General features: G+C 30.8%; 1 protein-coding gene and 1 pseudogene across 3 annotated transcripts; both read right to left on the reverse strand.

Moving 5' to 3' along the window:
- Positions 1-1,118: 1,118 nt before the first annotated feature.
- Positions 1,119-3,785, reverse strand: LOC114162277 (manganese-dependent ADP-ribose/CDP-alcohol diphosphatase-like). 2 transcript variants are annotated; one of them, XM_028046102.2, is made up of 2 exons: positions 3,626-3,785; positions 1,119-2,241 (listed from the first exon to the last, which is right to left on the reverse strand). In XM_028046102.2, exon 2 carries the CDS (start codon positions 2,218-2,220, stop codon positions 1,258-1,260), a length of 963 nt encoding a protein of 320 aa, XP_027901903.1. In that variant the 5' UTR covers positions 2,221-2,241; positions 3,626-3,785; the 3' UTR covers positions 1,119-1,257. The 2 variants fall into 2 exon arrangements, with proteins under 2 accessions (XP_027901903.1, XP_085522472.1); XM_085666346.1 differs by lacking the exon at positions 3,626-3,785 and adding an exon at positions 2,668-2,690.
- Positions 3,786-13,456: 9,671 nt separating this feature from the next.
- Positions 13,457-15,844, reverse strand: LOC114164439 (manganese-dependent ADP-ribose/CDP-alcohol diphosphatase pseudogene; annotated as a pseudogene). The gene is made up of 2 exons (XR_014984555.1): positions 15,709-15,844; positions 13,457-14,630 (listed from the first exon to the last, which is right to left on the reverse strand). The product of XR_014984555.1 is annotated as a manganese-dependent ADP-ribose/CDP-alcohol diphosphatase pseudogene (transcript).
- Between the last annotated feature and the right edge of the window lie 1,739 nt (positions 15,845-17,583).

Below are 17,583 nucleotides of genomic sequence, written 5' to 3' on the forward strand. Positions count from 1 at the left end.
TGAGTTTGTTAAATTACTTTCACCACTTTTCATTCTTCTTTCTTTAGAAATAATTTGTCCAACAACTTCATCAAAGCTCAAAGTTTCCTTACCATACATCAAGACAAACTTCATAACCTCATAGGAAGACAAAAAAGACCAAATAGGTCTTCATTTTATATCTTCTTCAATCTCGACTCCAACAACCTCAAATCAAGAGACAATCTCATTGTTATTAGTAAGATTATCAGAGACTTTTGTAACATCACCCATGCGTAAATTACGAAACTTCTCCTTCAACAACAACTGATTTGAGATGTCCTTTCTTTTATATAAGCCTTTGAGTTTCTCCCAATGTTCCTTTGTTGTCAACATCTTTGTACATTTGCAAGAACATTGTTAACCAAACAAAAGCAAATAACACTTGCAGCTCCCAAATTTACGCCTTGTATAATCTAGATTGTATCAACATATCTTTAACTTGAGTTTGCCACAAGCCAAAATTGATCCTTCCATCAAATTTCTCTATCACATTTGATAGCACATACAAATGACATTGCAACTGAACAACCAAGGATGATTCTCAAATAACAATAACTTCATCTTTTCTTATGTGGAAGATTAGACTAAGCTACAACGACAAAACATACTAAGAATATCCTATTGAACCATAAGCTCCCATAAGCTCTCATACCGCTCTGATGGGAAAAACATCATGAAAAACATCAACGTCTTTCCCACAAGAATTACCCTACTAATATAGAAATAAGATATAAACAATCAACATAAGAATATAACATCAAAACTCCAAAATCGGAGAAAAAACCACGACCATTGTCTAATGACAACAAGAGAATAATGTGAAAATTTTTACAATACATAAAATACTCTTTCATGCATTTTACCCCAAATACACCCACATTCTCTAAAACAAAGTTTTAAATCAAACCTCATAACACTATTACAAAGTCAAATACAAACTTAAAAGTGTTTTTGATTGGATGTCTAAATGTCATGGACATTAAGTCCATTATATACCTACTATCACTAGCCCATTACTTATTCTAGATAATGTAAGACTTTCCAAAAGGTATTATTTTCATTAACCCAATAGTTAAATACATAATACCTGATTCATGAACTTGCAATTTGCACGTAGCAACTCAATTAAGTTATTCCAACTTTAAATACAAACTTCTTCTTGGTAAGAAAAGAATAAGATCACACGTACTATATCAATTGTTAATGAAAGATAATAGGAAATTTTATAAATAAGAATTAACTTCGGGGGCTAAAATGCATGTCTGTACTTTCCATTCTGTCAGTTCCAATTAGTGATATCCTGTCGTCGTAGACTTCAATGTATCCAAATGCACTCGTACCGGGAGGACATTCCAAAGCAGCTTCAAAAACTCTATGGTGTATCCCATGAGAATCAATGGAGTATCCCCCTATATGATCATGCCCTGCGAGACAGGCCTTAACGCAATTGTATCTGTGTATCAAATTCATTACTTCATCATAATTCCACAACAGTGTATCCAAATTTGCCGCACCAGGATCCAGAGGCAAATGGCAACAGACAATCACCTTCTGATTCAATATTGTCGCATCCAGGAGAACACCATCTAACCATTCCATCTGTTCCTTTCCAAGACCCCCATTAAACATGACAAACCTTCTTTCAAGCCCATCCAAATTATCTGGACTGTTCTTATTTTCATTTGGATTCTTCTCCCGAAGGATTTTCATGGCCTCCAATGTTTTTGGATGATCTTGTGGCCAACCAATGGCACTGATGTCATAGGCATCCAGAACTACAAATCTATATTCAGGCACCGGTGAAAAATCATAGTATGCACGGCCATCAAGACTTTGGATCTTCAATAATGGAAGCAACTTGCTGCGAGGGAGATTGTATAGGCAGTGATTTCCAATCATATGATACACAGGTCCCCCCGTGAACTTCTCAAATTCGTCCACAACTTTCTGTACAGTACCAAGAGATTGATCTTTGGGACAAAACCCATCAACAATATCTCCAAAATTAATCACAAACATATGCTTCTGATGAATATTCCATTCTTTAACTGCTCTCTGCAACACAAGAATACTGTGCCTATAATACCGTGGAACACCAAGGAATGAGCGACCGTCAGGAATATCAGCATATTGTACATCAGAAATCAATCCAAAAGAAAAAAGTGGTTGCGTAGTAGCTAGTCCACGAGAAGAAACCATGGCGTCTCTCTCTAGGTGCCCCTATCACACATTAAACATTTATAAAGTCAACAAAGCAGTACTTTCCAAGAGCAATCTGATCTAAATTTACACAAACTGGAACCAATTATCTCATTCCCACCTTAGCAACCTCAGAGAATCAGAAGGTAAAGAATACAAACCATAAACAAAAAAGGTTGCTAACTTAGCCTGTGTTCAAATTATCTGCTCCTAAGATTTTGTTATGAAAAGTAGTTTCAATCCATCTAACTTTCATGTGGTCAAGTTCATCAAACCAAGATTAGAAAATGCAGTTTCCATTCCTCATCTTACATAAAGATAAGTAGTATATAAAAGCTGTATTTGTTATAAATTAAAACATTCGAGAATGAATTTCCTGTTTCACGCGTAAGGACAGAATAACTAACAAACATAAAACCATAGGCAGTTAGTGAATGAGAAAATAACCTCACTCCTGCTCTAAGTGTTTCATCCTGTGTCTGAGTAACTTGGGCGTTCTGCTATGTCACCCAACACATTTGTCAGTCCTCTTCTTTCTTTATTGTTTAGATTTATAGGGAATTTTGATTGAAGGGTTAGATATCTAAGGTTTCTGATTACATAAACCTGGTTAGAAGCACTTATTAATTGTAATAGAAGAAAATAAAAAGAAAAATGAAATAAATTTCTTCAGATATATAAGTTAATTCATAAAAACTTTCTCATTAATTTTTTCTAAACAGATTACTTTTTTAACTTAGGCACAAGTTAATAGAGTTCGTAGAAAACAGTATTTTATTTTTTCCTATTTACTTTTTGGAGAAGTGTTTCTCTTGAAAATGTTTATTCACATAGAGTCTACATACAGTAAAATAATAACGTGTTAGTAACGAGAGATTGGTGAACTGTGAGAGGGAGAACAAGACATGTAGAATGTCCAAAATGAGTCATGTCATGATGAAATTATATTTAGTGCAACCATAGCATAAATTCGCAGGACTAAATGGCTCCAACAGCAACCGCGATTCGAAATCATTCTCAGAGGATCACAGCCACGGGATATAAAATACATACCAGCAATCTATTAAGAAAAATCAAGAGGTAGAATCTACCATTACGAGTCACAACCGCATATGAATTAATTGCAGCCGTGTGACTCATTAAGCATATTTGAAAAATTAGTAGATCTTAAGTTCAATTAGCCAAGGACAAGAACACAATCTGATGGGCAAACTCGAATTAACAAGAACAGTAGAAGAATTAATTAGAACCTCACTTAATCACATCAGAAATTCAGTTTTCCTAAAAGCCCAAATTCGCTAGAACATTGATAAATGCGTTTGGCGAACACTAATACAAAAAGAATTGGTCTGGGTTCAGAACAGCATACATACAGAGAATAGAACAGTGAAATCGAGGGACGTACCGGTGTTACGTAATTTGAAACGGCAAATATTTTGTTGAAAACAGAGGCGCAGCAATGGCGTGAAGGTTAGGAAGAAGGTACTCAACCTCCATGGTCGACCTTCAAGCATTTTAAGACAAACAATCTTCCAGGTCCGTCAACGGGTAAATATTTTTTTTATGTGGGTTTGCTTGAATTTCTTTAAGATAATCTCATTTTTCTTCACTATTTTGTTACATATAAATACTCAATTTTTTTTTCAATATTTTCTTCTAATTGTTACTTATGAAAAATAAAAAAAAAAAAAAAATATATATATATATATATATATATATATATATATATATATATATATATATATATATATATATATAACAATAAAGGGGATTCCTCTTTTTGTGTCCACATTTCATAATACCCGTTTTACCCTTATAACAATAAAGGGGATTCCTCTTTTTGTGTCCACATTTCATAATACCCGTTTTACCCTTAATAAATAATTTACTTTTAATTATGTTTCTACAAATCTCTTTTGTTTTAACAATAAAGGGGATTCCTCTTTTTGTGTCCACATTTCATAATACCCATTTTACCCTTAATAAATAATTTACTTTTAATTATTTTTCTACAAATCTCTTTTGTTTTAAATTATTATTTAATTTTTTCTTTTACATATTTTATTTTTGTTATTTTTGTTTAAATTATTTTTATTATTGATCTTACATTTCTTGATAATTAAAAAATGCGAATACACAGGCGCGACAGCGCCTGTGTGTTTACTAGTCTATAACGATATATAAAGGGGATTCCCTCTTTTGTGTCCACATTTTATAATTCCAATTTTACCCTTTACAATTTAATTATTTATTAAATTTTAAAAAATTAATGTTACTTTTACAAGTTTTTATAAAACTATTTACTTATCTCCTTCTTCTTTTTTCTCCTACTATTCATCAACAGTTATTTTTCTCATATTTTCTCCATACATTTCACTTTAATTTTTATAAATATACTTTTATTTTGTTCATTAACTTAATAACATTATAATATCATCAATTATTATAATTCAAAAAATGCAAAAAATGCATACACACAGGCGCAATAGTGCTTGTGTTTACGCTAAAAATAAAGGAGATTCCTCTTTTTGTGTCCACATTTCATAATACCCGTTTTACCCTTAGTTATTTTAAAAATTAATTATTTTATAAATAATTTACTTTTAATCATTTTTTTTACATATCTTATTTTTCTTTTAATCATTCCTCTCTTTTGTCTTAAATCATTATTTAAATTTTCTTTTTACATATCTTATTTTTTTTTAATTTTATATTTAACAACTATTTTAAAAATTATATATTTGTTATTGATCTTAAATTTTTTAATCATTTTTTTACATATCTTATTTTTCTTTTAATCATTCCTCTTTTTTGTCTTAAATCATTATTTAATTTTTTTTTACATATCTTATTTTATTTTAATTTTATATTTAACAACTATTTTAAAAATTATATATTTGTTATTGATCTTAAGTTTTTTGAAAATTAAAAAATGCGAATACACATGCACGACAGCGATCGTGTGTTCGCTATTATATATTAAGAAGATTCATGTTTTTGGTGTTATTTTTTATTTTAATTTTACCTTTTAAATAACTGTTTTTTTATTTATTTTATCATATTTTTTAAATTTAACCATGTTTAATATTAAATTAATAAAAATTATTTGTATTTATTTTTATAATTATAATTTTATTATTTTTTGATATCATATAAAAAATAAGTAAACATCTGTTTTCATTAACATCTATACTTTTATATTATTGTATTACATGGAGAGATTCCTAAAACAATTTAAAGTACCGTAAAATTAAAATTAAATTCTAACGCATACTAAAAAAAGATTAATTTTAACAAAGATTTATTAATGGAGGTTATAAAACCCTTTCATAATTTTATTCTATACAAATTCTAACGCATTTTTCTTCTTTATCTGATAGCTTCTTTGTATTTCTTATATTTTCTTTTTTAAATCTGTACATTTTGTTATAATTTTTATATTAAACTATCATTAAAAGTAAATTAAGAAATCAATAAATATTTAGATATATATATATATATTATTAGTTTTTTATGATTTACTAAGGTACCCATATAATCATGGGACACTTTTAATTTTCTATAGAATAATAAATTATTTTTCTTTAATTTCTCGATAAAAACGTGATTTTCCTTAAATATTTAATAATGCATTTATAGAAACTAAAAATAAAGTATACAAGTTTTAATGTAATTGTCTTTTGAAAAATAGTTCCAAAACTTTGTTTGTTATCTAATTGCTTTTTAGTTATAAGTTTAAAGGGTTTTAAAAGAAATACAATCATTTTAATTTTTAAAACTTTTATTAAATAACTTTAACCTTTTTGAATAACACGTTTTAGGAGAGTAATTTTTTTTTTTAAATTTGCGATGCTTTACGAGAATATATGTCTTTTTGGTAAGGATGTTTGAAAGAACTTGAAATTCTAGAATTTTATTAAAGTGATTGAACTTTGAAATAAATAATTTTAAATTCCACCTAAAAAAAAGCAAGAATTCAAAATTCTTCTTATTCTTAAATTCATATTTTGGTTTTTGTAATTTTTGTTGATTTTGGTTTGGATCGATTCAGCTTATCATGAGTTTGGGTACACTAGACTTCACTTAATATGAGGTCATCCCAACTTACTTTGACATGACTCTAACCTCATGTTTCGACCCAACTGGACTTAGTCAAACTTGACCTAGTTTCTTTCAATCCTAGTTAAGTCTAATCCCACTTATACTACAAGAAATCAGCTTATTATCTATGTTAGTTTTTCGTAGGTAATGTTCTCTTTTCGTAGATAATGCGTTGCTATCTACGAATTACCTACGAAACAAATTTTGTAGGTATTAAGCTGATAGGTAACTTTATCTACGAGATTATGTTTCGTAGATAAAGTACCTACGAATACTATCTACGAAAGAAAGACGTAGATAATTATCTATGAATAACCTACAAACACGACTATCTACGAAAATAGTTTTTGGATAATTTATAACTGGAGTTATCTACAAAATATTTTGTAGGTAACTTATCTACGAAAACTGTCGTAGGTAATTTATCTGCGATATTTTGCATATATAATTTACCTACGAAATTCTTCGTAAGTAAGTTATCTACAAAAATTATCGTATGTAATTATCTCCAACATTCTGCATATGTAAATTACCTACGAAGATCTTCGTAGGTAATTATCTACGACAACCTTCGTAGATAATTTACATACGAAACATCCTAGCATTCAAATAACACCTTCAAATATAACAACATAGTTTTTCAAAGGTTTAGCACCATTCATATCATCACATCAAAACATTAAAACTACAAATATAAAATAAAGTAGATAACACAGATTAAGAAACTAACAAATAATCTACATAGGTCAAGTCCCACAATTTAAAAATTAACTAATTTTACCCCTAGTTCAACAAGTCCTACAGTTACAAACCTAACTATTATGCAAATTACTTAATAGGTTCTACTAATCAAATAACTTTGATTACAATGCATAGAGTCTTTCCAAACACCATGAGTATAGTCTCTTGAGACACTACGAGTATTAACCTATCCAGGTATCACGAATATCAACCTCTCTTGGTGCGTATAATCTCTCTAGATAATAAATATCAACCTCTTCAAGTATAACCTTCCTAATCTCTCCATGAGATTGAGATCAGGAACTCTCAAATGGAATAATGAGAAACACTCTTAAAGTAAGAGAGTACAAATAAAGCTCACTTAAGCATACTTCACAAAGTGAAGAATTTTACAAGTAGTTAAGCACACACACCCTCTGTTTTTCATGACTATTGAAATTTTACTTTCTTTTTCTCTTTCTTGTTTCTTGTGTATTTCACTTTTTGCTCGTGCTCATTTTCTTTGTATTCTTCTTCACCTTGGTCTTTGTATGTATCCTCATCTTTGAATCTTTTCTATTTAATTATCTTCATATCAATATCCTGATTTTGCTTTGCTCATTAAGGAAAGTTATGATATAATCTTTAAGCTTTTCTTTCATTCTCGATTTACTCCTTTCCTTTTTTGAATTTTATCTTCAATATGTATTTCTTCAATCTTTAATTCATATAATCATTGTAGCACACAGGCATTTAGTTGATATTCTCATTGAATGATTCCATTATTTGTTTCTATATTCGTATTTTCTTTCTTTTTTTTCCTCAAAATATTTGACAATTTGTAATCTATATATAGTAGAACTTGATCATAATGAATATCCATCTTCTCAATTCAACATTCTCCTGATATAAACTTCAAGATGTTTTTTGGATATTATAATCTTCAATATGCCTTTGTGATATTTTTCCATATAATCTTCAAAATGATCTTCATGAATTATTTCTCTCTTTGACATTGATGCAAGTGATTGCAAGTATTGATTTTCATTGGAATTGAAATTGTTTGGATTGTTTGTATATACTATGAGTTAGCCTTAGTTTCCCGTTTGAGATTCAATACGAAAATTATGTATTGTCCCTAAGTTTTCATTTTGAAGAAACTACTTTTTTTTAATTAGATATAAGGGGATACAATACTAATAATTTAAATGTATTGAATCTTGAATTGTCTGATTGGACAATTTAAGAAGATTAATCACTTTCTAGTAGTTTATTAGTGCATATATATTTTAAAATACATATTTTAATATTCATGAATATTTGTCAATTGTATTTTGTATTGATCTTCGAGTGCATATTTCATTGTGGTTTATAATCACTTTCATTTCGTGTATCCTGAAGGTCAATGCGAAATGCTGGAAAAATTTCATGAAATTTAAGATATGTATTTTAAAAGTAATATGAACCAATAAAATAAAGAAAGTGAATCTTCTTAAATGGGATAGGGTCACACCTTGATTACGACGTGAGCATTGATTCAAAGATTACTGCAATTGTTCACGCAATTTTAATATGGATCGAGATTAGATTAATTTACTACGTATCAGCGCTAAGTATGAGAATGGAGTAGAGGAATTTATAAAATTTGCGCAACGTTATGAAGGAAGAAGTGATGATGAGGTGAAATTTATATGTCCTTGTGTCAACTGTTTGAATGGGAGAAAATTGAATGCAACTCAAGTTAGGGAACATCTTATTTGTGATGGTTTCCTTAGAAGTTATACAATATGGACATGGTACAACGAATTAATAAACATTCCAACTGTTTCTCGAACTGAACATATTGTCCATTCCACCATGAAAGAGCAACGGCAAGAGCGATGTGAAGAGCGAGTAGAAGAAGACAATATGGAGGACATGATACAGGATGTTGGCGTTGAAGCTTTTGCACAAGCGCGTGTGTATGAGACGATGTCTGCTGATGCGGAAACTCCATTGTATGTTGGTTCAACAAAGTTCACGCGATTATCAGCGTTTTTAAGACTTATGAATTTGAAAGTGACCAATGGTTGGACAGATAAAAGCTTCACAGAATTGCTCGTGCTCTTGAGTGAAATGCTTCCCGAGGGAAATACTCTACCCACTCGAAACTATGACGCCAAGAAAATTCTTTGTCTGATGGGTATGAAGTATAAAAGGATACACGCATGTCCTAATGATTGCATATTAGACAAAAAAGAATTTGAAGATTTGAAAAATGTCCAAAGTGTGGGTCATCAAGGTACAAGCAGAAAAGAAATAATGAAGATAGTGGTCAAATAGAGAAGGAAGGATCTGCTTTGAAAGTAGTCCGGTACCTTCCAATCATGCCCAGACATAAGCATTTGTTTGCAAATCCTAAAGATGCTAAAATCCTTAGATGACATGCAACTGAGAGAAGATGTGATGGACTCCTTCGTCATCTAGCTGATTCAATGCAATGGAAAAATATTGATCAAGAATTTCCCAAGTTCGATGAAGAATGTAGAAATATTCGTTTTGACTTAGCTATCGATGGAATAATCCATTTGATAATTTAAGTACAAACCACAGTTGTTGGCACGTTATATTATTCATTTATAACTTATCTCTTGGATTCTGCATAAAGAAAAAATACATGATGTTGTCTATGATGATATCTGGTACAAAACAGCCTGGAAATGGCATAGATGTATATTTCAATCCTCTAGTTGAAGACTTGAAGTTGTTGTGGGTTGATGGTGTTGAAGTATTTGATGTTGTTGCTTCTAAAACTTTCATGATGCATGCAATGTTATTTTGCACCATTAATGACTTTCCAGCTTATGGTAATTTGTCGGGTACAGTGTCAAGGGTCATAAAGCATGTCCTATATGTGAAGAAAACACTGCATCTCATCAGTTGAAAAATGGAAGGAAGACCGTGTATCTGCACCATCGAAGGTTTTTACAAGTTAATCATCCTTATCGAAGGTTAAAGAAAGCATTCAATGGACATCAAGAGAATGACAAAGCACCAACTCCATTAACTGGCATTTAAATTCATGAAAAAGTTAATAAAGTACATCATGTATTTGGTAAAACGTCCAAGAAGTCATCTGCATCTAGCCCTTGGAAGAAAAAATCAATATTCTTTGATCTTCCATATTGGTCGAAGTTACAAGTTAGGCATTGCATAGATGCGATGCATGTAGAGAAGAATGTGTGTGATAGCTTGATTGGTACACTACTTAACATTCAAGGAAAGACAAAAGATGGAGTAAATGGTCGTTTGGATTTGGTTGAAATGAAGATCCGAGAAGACTTGGCACCAAGAGAGGTTGGTAGGCGTACTTATTTGCCCCCTGCATGTTACACTATGTCCAGACAAGAGAAGATAAGTTTTTTCTTATGTTTAAAGAGTGTCAATGTACCTCAAGGATACTCTTCAAATATTCAGAGTTTAGTGTCCATGCAAGACTTGAAGCTTGTTGGCCTAAAGTCTCACGATTGCCACATCTTAATGCAACAGTTGTTACTTGTAGCTATTCGTGGAATTTTACCCAAAAATGTTAGACAAACTATAATGCGTTTATGTGCATTCTTCTCTTAAATTTGTTGCAAAGTCATTGATCCTTTAAAGTTAGATGAACTTCAAGCCGAGATTGTTATCATCTTGTGTCAACTAGAGATGTTTTTCCCTCCATCATTTTTTGACATCATGGTACATTTACTTGTTCATCTAGTGAGAGAAATTAAGTTTTGTGGACCAGTATACTTAAGATGGATGTATCCCATTGAACGTTACATGAAGATTTTGAAAGGGTATGTGAAAAATCAATATCGTCCAGAAGCTTTAATGATCGAAAGGTATATTGCTGAAGAAAGTATCGAGTTTTGTTCAGATTACATGGCAAAAGCAAAACCGATAGGAGTTCCTCAAAGATCATGGTTGAACAGGTGTTCTATAAGTAACAACATCCGAGGGGTGAATGTGGTTAGCAAAGATCGTGAAGAGTTGATGCAAGCACACCTATACATATTGAACAACACAGATGAGGTAATGTCTTACTTATCTGCACACAAAGTCATTGTGAAAGAGAACAATCCAAGACAATAAGAGAAATGGCATTTGATGGAGCATAATAGAACATTCATGCCTTGGTTTGATATGTCTTGGCTAAGGTAAAATGTCTTGCATGGTGTTCCCTCCAAGTTTGATATTTCTATCCATATATTTATAATTGTTTGATTTGATTTTCTTCCTTAATTGATTTTAATGTTGTTGATATAATATAGTGTAATAGACAAACTGGCTCATATGAGTGCAGTTACTATATAATGCAATGGATGACAACAATTGTGCGTGCTCGTATTACAACTAATTGGAAAACGGTAATATATTTTTGAATTAAAACAATTACTTTGCAATATTCTAAAGTTTGGTATACTAAAGTTGTCTTTCTATATACTAACTTAACTTAATGTCTTATTTTGCAGACATTCAAGAGTCCTTTGCCAATTCCTGTTAAGTCCATAAAGTTTGGTAGGATAGCATGTGCAAAATTCATAATTCAAATGTACAATAGTATTGATTAGGATATATGTATTTGGATTGTGTATATTTCAATATCTTTTAAATGTTTTTGGATTGTGGATGTTTGAGAAAATATTTTGTTCTGGTTTGTGCTCCTTTGTGAAAAAAATATGCAGGTTTAATTATGGGAATCACAATAAAACAAAAAATTTATTTAAAAAAAATAGTGGAATAGGCATCGGTTCTTACCAAGACCGAAGCAAAAAGGTACTTTATGGTCTCAGTTCTTACCATAACCGAGGCCAAAGAGTCTGTAAAAATTTTAGTTAAAAAAATATATTTTTACCATATGGCTTCGGTTCTCGTGGACCCAAGACAGAAAAGGAACCATGTGGCTCCGGTTAATTTAGAACCGAGGCATAAAAGGGACTTTATGGCCTCGGCTAACAACCGATGCCAAATGGCCTCGTCCCAATATGCCTCGGTTCCAGACCCGAGGAGAAATGAGGAAAATAACCGGGACAAAAAGTCCTTACTGCACTGGTGTAAGACCGACTCGACTCAATTTAAGACTGGATCGACTTGGCTAGAGCCCAACCCAATGCTATCTTACATGGTTTTGCTTGATGTAAGATTTCATAACTTGAAAATAATCTCGTTGAACTTGAACTGAGAATGAGTTTTGCAAATGTAAAATGAAACACAAATAACATAATCAAGATCAACTACAAAAGATGATTGATATTGACATTTTTTTAATGGTTAAATTTTCTTTTAGTGCCTGAACTTTAACGTGATATTGACACGTCAAAAAAAGTTAACGTAATTAGGTTAAAAGTACTATATTTATTCATTTTTAAAGTTTGAGAACCAAAATCTATCAAAGTTTCACTAAATTTAAATTACCTTATCCAAACAAAACATTTAAAAAATTAAACAATTTGAAATAAAATCAATTAGAATTTAATATATTTAAATACCTTAAAAATTATAAAATTTCTTACCTAGATATATTGTGAATTGACTTTATCTTGAGTCGATGTGATACTTCTGACACAACCTCCTCATGCCGAGACATACACATCTCGAGCATGAGACTAGATATTAATGGATGATCCGATAGCAAGTAGAACAATAAACCCTAGAATTAATAAATCTTGTTAGGATATACTCTAAACCAAGATTGTGATACCATGTTAAAAGGTGGACTTTAAGCCAACACACCCCTTAAGATAAGCTCTAGGTCATGGTTTTGATACCATGATAAGAAATTGATTTTAAGTCTAATTCAACCCTACAAAATCAACTTGTAATATGAGGTTTACACCTAACCTACTTATATATTATGAATTGACCTTATCTCTAAGCGGTATTCTTCCAACAAAAAATCATAAAACTCCCTACTATCTTGATCAAGATTAAGCTTTTTTTTAGTTCCAAAATGGTGATTGTTTTAAAAATTCAATACGTACGTATGCAAATTTTTTAATCATACCCTTACATATAAGTTGACTAATTAAGACTATTTTTAGATAAACATTAATAACTTGCTTTTTTATACTATACTTACAATGAAATATTAATATTGTTTCTATTTCTGAGTTAAAATAGTATGGAAAATTGTTTTGTGAGAGTAAAAAAGTAGTTGAAAATAATATAGAAATGGAAAAAGAAGTGTAAGATAAGAGAAATGGGAAATGAAGGAAAGGTACACAATAGTTTTACAAAATCAATAACAATCACAATTACAGTCCGAATGTAAAGCATGTTCACAATCACAATCACAATCTCAAAAGAAAGGAACAACCAGCTCAACTAAGTTACTTCAAATTGAAACTTCTTTTGGTAGACTAAAACAAGATCATAGGTACTCTATCAATGGTTAATAAAAGATAATATGTATTCTTCCAATATATCTTTAGAATCTTCCTAGTTCTTTATAAAGAAATACAAAAATACTTTCAATACTTACCATATAAAAAAAAAAATAAAAGAAGGGCCAATTAAAAGATGTTGAAGGATGATTTAGAATAATTCTTCTTCCAAAGCATCAAAACGTCAAGTCATACAAACTAACTTGTAGGGTAAAAATGCATGTCTGTACTTTTCATTCTGTCAGTTCCCACAAGAGATATTCTGTCATCATAGACATCAATGTGTCCAAATGCATTTGTACCAAGAGGACATTCCAAAGCAGCTTCAAGAATTCTATGGTGTATCCCATGAGAATCAATAGAGTATCCTCCTTTATGATAATGTCCAGCAAGACATACCTTAACACAGTTGTACCTATGTATCAAATTCATTATTTCATCATAATTCCACAACAGTCCCTTCTCACTTGCAGCGCCAGCATCTAAAGGCAGATGGCAACAAATAACCACCTTCTGCTTCTTTTTTGTTGCTTCCAGGAGAACACCATCCAACCATTCCATCTGTTCCTTTCCAATGGCTCCATTGAACATGAGAAACCTTCTTTCAAGCCCCTCCATACCTGTTGGACTATTTTTATTTTCATTTGGGTTCTTCTCCCTCAGGATTTTCATGGCCTCCAATGTTTTTGGATGGTCTTGGGGCCAACCAATGGCACTGATGTCATAACCATCTAGAACTACGAACCTATATTCAGGCACTGGTGAGAAATCATAGTATGCACGGCCATCAAGAGTTTGGATCTTCAATAATGGAAGTAATTTGCTGCGAGGGAGATTGTATAGGCAGTGATTGCCAATCATATGATACACAGGTCCTCCCCTGAACATCTCAAATTCGTCCACAACCTTCTGTACTGCACCAAGAGATTGATCTTTGGGGCAAAACCCATCAACAATATCTCCAAAATTTATCACAAATTTATGCTTCTGATGAGTGTTCCATTCTTTAACTGCTCTCTGCAACACAAGAATACTGTGCCTATAGTACCGTGGAACACCAAGGAATGAGCGACCATCAGGAATATCAGCATATTGGACATCAGAAATCAATCCAAAAGAAAAAAGTGGCTGTGTAGTAGTAAGTCCATTAGAAGAAAGTACCATGTCTCTCTCTACCTGACCCTGTCATACATTCAACATTTATAGTCATTAAAGTAGTACACTCCACGAGCAATCTTATCTAAAGTCACACAAAAAGGAACAGATTATCTCACCCTCAACCCCAGACATTATTCAAAGAACTAGAAGAGAGAAAATACACAACACAAACAAAAAACAAGCGTATTACTGGGCTGCTAAGTTGGCCTGTTTTAAATTATCTGAATCCTGACATTTTCTTATCAAACAAGAGTACTTTCACCCTCCTACCCCTTACACAGGGCCAATGATTCTAATGAATGAAGGCCAAAGCAACAGGTATATGAGATGAACAAGCTCTCTTTTATTTCCCATTTTCGTGGATACAAAGTTGAGGTCCTAACTCCTGAGGATGATTAGAAAGGGGGGTTTCAGAAGTTGCTGAGTTTTGGGAAGATGAAAAAAGGTTAGTGGCTAAAAAATACGATGAAGCAAAAAATACGCTTTTCAATTCAACGAATTAGGGTTCATCGCCACATAATTCAAGAGAAAGTGCGGTATGAGAAGCAAAATTCGGAACTTGAATTTGAATCTTTGTATTTGAATTCCTATTATCTGCTAGCTGCAACAATGTCATCAAATCATGGATTTTGCTTCCGGTTCTTCCATAATTCTATATGGTATCAGACTAAGGTTCAAGCATAACAGCATTGTTTGCGATGTCTCAAGAAAAAAAACGCCCTGTTCAATCTACCATCACCAGTCACATTCACAGTTAAGCACAATTCAGCCACAACAGGATTTCGGTTATATTAAGTATATTGCCTCAAGGATTTTGGTTTAACTATTATGTTAGAACCCTTTTTGTGGTTTGGATTAAACTTTAGTAGAAGTGTATTTACGTGACAATCTAGACTGGTGAATAATTGTGATTGTGAAATTTGAGGCTTATGAAGGATAGCATTAGAGATTGAGATTCCCAAAAGGCCCAGATTGCATTAAGAAAATGAGACTGCGAGTGACCTTGCTATGCCGAAAGAGATAATTGATTTTTGCAAAGAAAGAATGAAGAAATTGGTTTGGGTGAGTTAAATAAGGTGAGAGAGGGATTAGAGGGACGTACAGGTTAAGTGTTTGTTGAAAACGAAGAAGCCAACGCCAATAGATACAGAACTTCCGGTACGCTATATTATACAAAACTCTCTTGCGTACTGCCAGGAACATCCTCATCTACTTCCACATCCAATTTTAAAATGAGATTCCCTTTTTACATGAAAATAAATTTGTTCTTATGATCCAACAATTAGATATTAAATAGTTTAATATTTTTTCTTTGAATAAGTCTTTTCTATCTAAACTAGTAATATTAATCAATTTTAATTAATTACTAGTTTCTCTTTATTGATTTAAAGCATTGTTACATTAATTTCCACATTTTATAATTTTCATCAGTGTGATTTTTTACATATCATCATATAATAAAAGATTAATTACTTTTATGCGTAAAGTTAACTCCTCTTTAATTTAGATTATATAAAACTTTAAAAGGTAATTCAACAGATATTAAAAATAATACAACAATTAATTATCTTTACGAAATTAAAAAAACATAATATTAGGCAAAAAGAATTAAAAATAAGAAATTATCAAAAAATTAAAATAAACTACAAGTTATAACATAGTCTAATTATTTTGCAGTTTATAAGTTAAAAGTTTCTAAATAAATTACTTCAAATACTTTATCTAACACTTCTATATTAATCAAACTAACTTATAAATTAATTAAATAAGCGAATAGCTAAACTTATTGATTTCTTCAAATATATTTTATATCTTTATAAGAGAATTATCAATAAAATGCTAAAATTAATTGTATAAAGTTTATTGTCTTAATATAGTTAACAAGTATTGGTTATTTATGGATAGTATACTTTCACCTCAACGGGCAGCTTAATTAAGAGAAGATTAATTTAAAAATATACTAAATGAAAAGAAAGAAAAGATAAATTTCAAAACCACTGTATTAAAGATAATTTTGTAACAATAGTATCAATTACTTAGAAATTTATTGTCATAGCTTATATTATTCTCACTTGCGTTTCTTCTTTTTTTTAGAGTCCCTTACATTCTTCTTCTCTCTCATTTCTTTTTTTTTTTTTTCCTTTTTTTCCTCTCTCCTAATAAATCACTTCATCACTTCTTCTGATTCTCTTTATTCATATCTTATCTCTTTCAAACTTTGATGACATCATGTTGTAGTTGAGAACTTAAGAATCGATAAATTCTAACCTATGAGAGTAACTTCTCATTTATTCAAAATATTTCTTGTTCTCTTATTTTTCTTTTAAGTTTGTCATTAACTTTGGTAGATTTAATCGAGAAAAATAATCTTCTCAACTCTTAACTTAGTTAACTTTATATGGAAATATGATTATGTTTACTCTCTAAATTATAAGTTTGTGCTTGATTGAATCTTTATTTGCAAGAAGGAATTATAAGTAAGAAAAATTATTTATATTTTTCTTATAAATCTTTATGATAAATGATTTGGATGTGATTCACAATAATCTTAAGTTTTATGCAAGACTATGTGTTGTTTGGATTTTTTTTTTTTTTTTGATATAAGATTTCTACAGTTTCAATGAATGGGGTTATGTATTATCACTTTTGTGTTAGATTAGTGCATTTGAGATAAATAAGTTTAAGTCGTTGTTATTTGAAGTAAAATACTCAATGTTAGTTAATGAACTTGATCTAAAAAGAAATATATATTATGAGATTGAATGATCAAGATTTAATTAAAGTAAACAATGATATTTGAGTTTGTAGCGCTTATTTTAAATTAATTGAAGTTATATTTGATGAAGTGAATTTGAATAAAAAAATTGAAAATTAATTTGTTTTGTTTCATGAGTTTGGTTTTGTATTATTTTTTCTTAAGTGGAGAATTTTTGCTTAAGTCAAAATAGTGTTAGAATTAATTGACGAATTAATTTTA

The sequence above is a fragment of the Vigna unguiculata genome, chromosome 9, assembly GCF_037176805.1.
Source record: "Vigna unguiculata cultivar grain cowpea cultivar isolate G323 ecotype 2 chromosome 9, ASM3717680v1, whole genome shotgun sequence".
Classification (NCBI taxonomy): domain Eukaryota; kingdom Viridiplantae; phylum Streptophyta; class Magnoliopsida; order Fabales; family Fabaceae; genus Vigna; species Vigna unguiculata.

What these genes read in the sequence shown, in the direction of transcription:
- LOC114162277 (XM_028046102.2), bottom strand. Translation starts at nt 2,220, where the DNA reads ATGGTTTCTTCTCGTGGACTAGCTACTACGCAACCACTTTTTTCTTTT.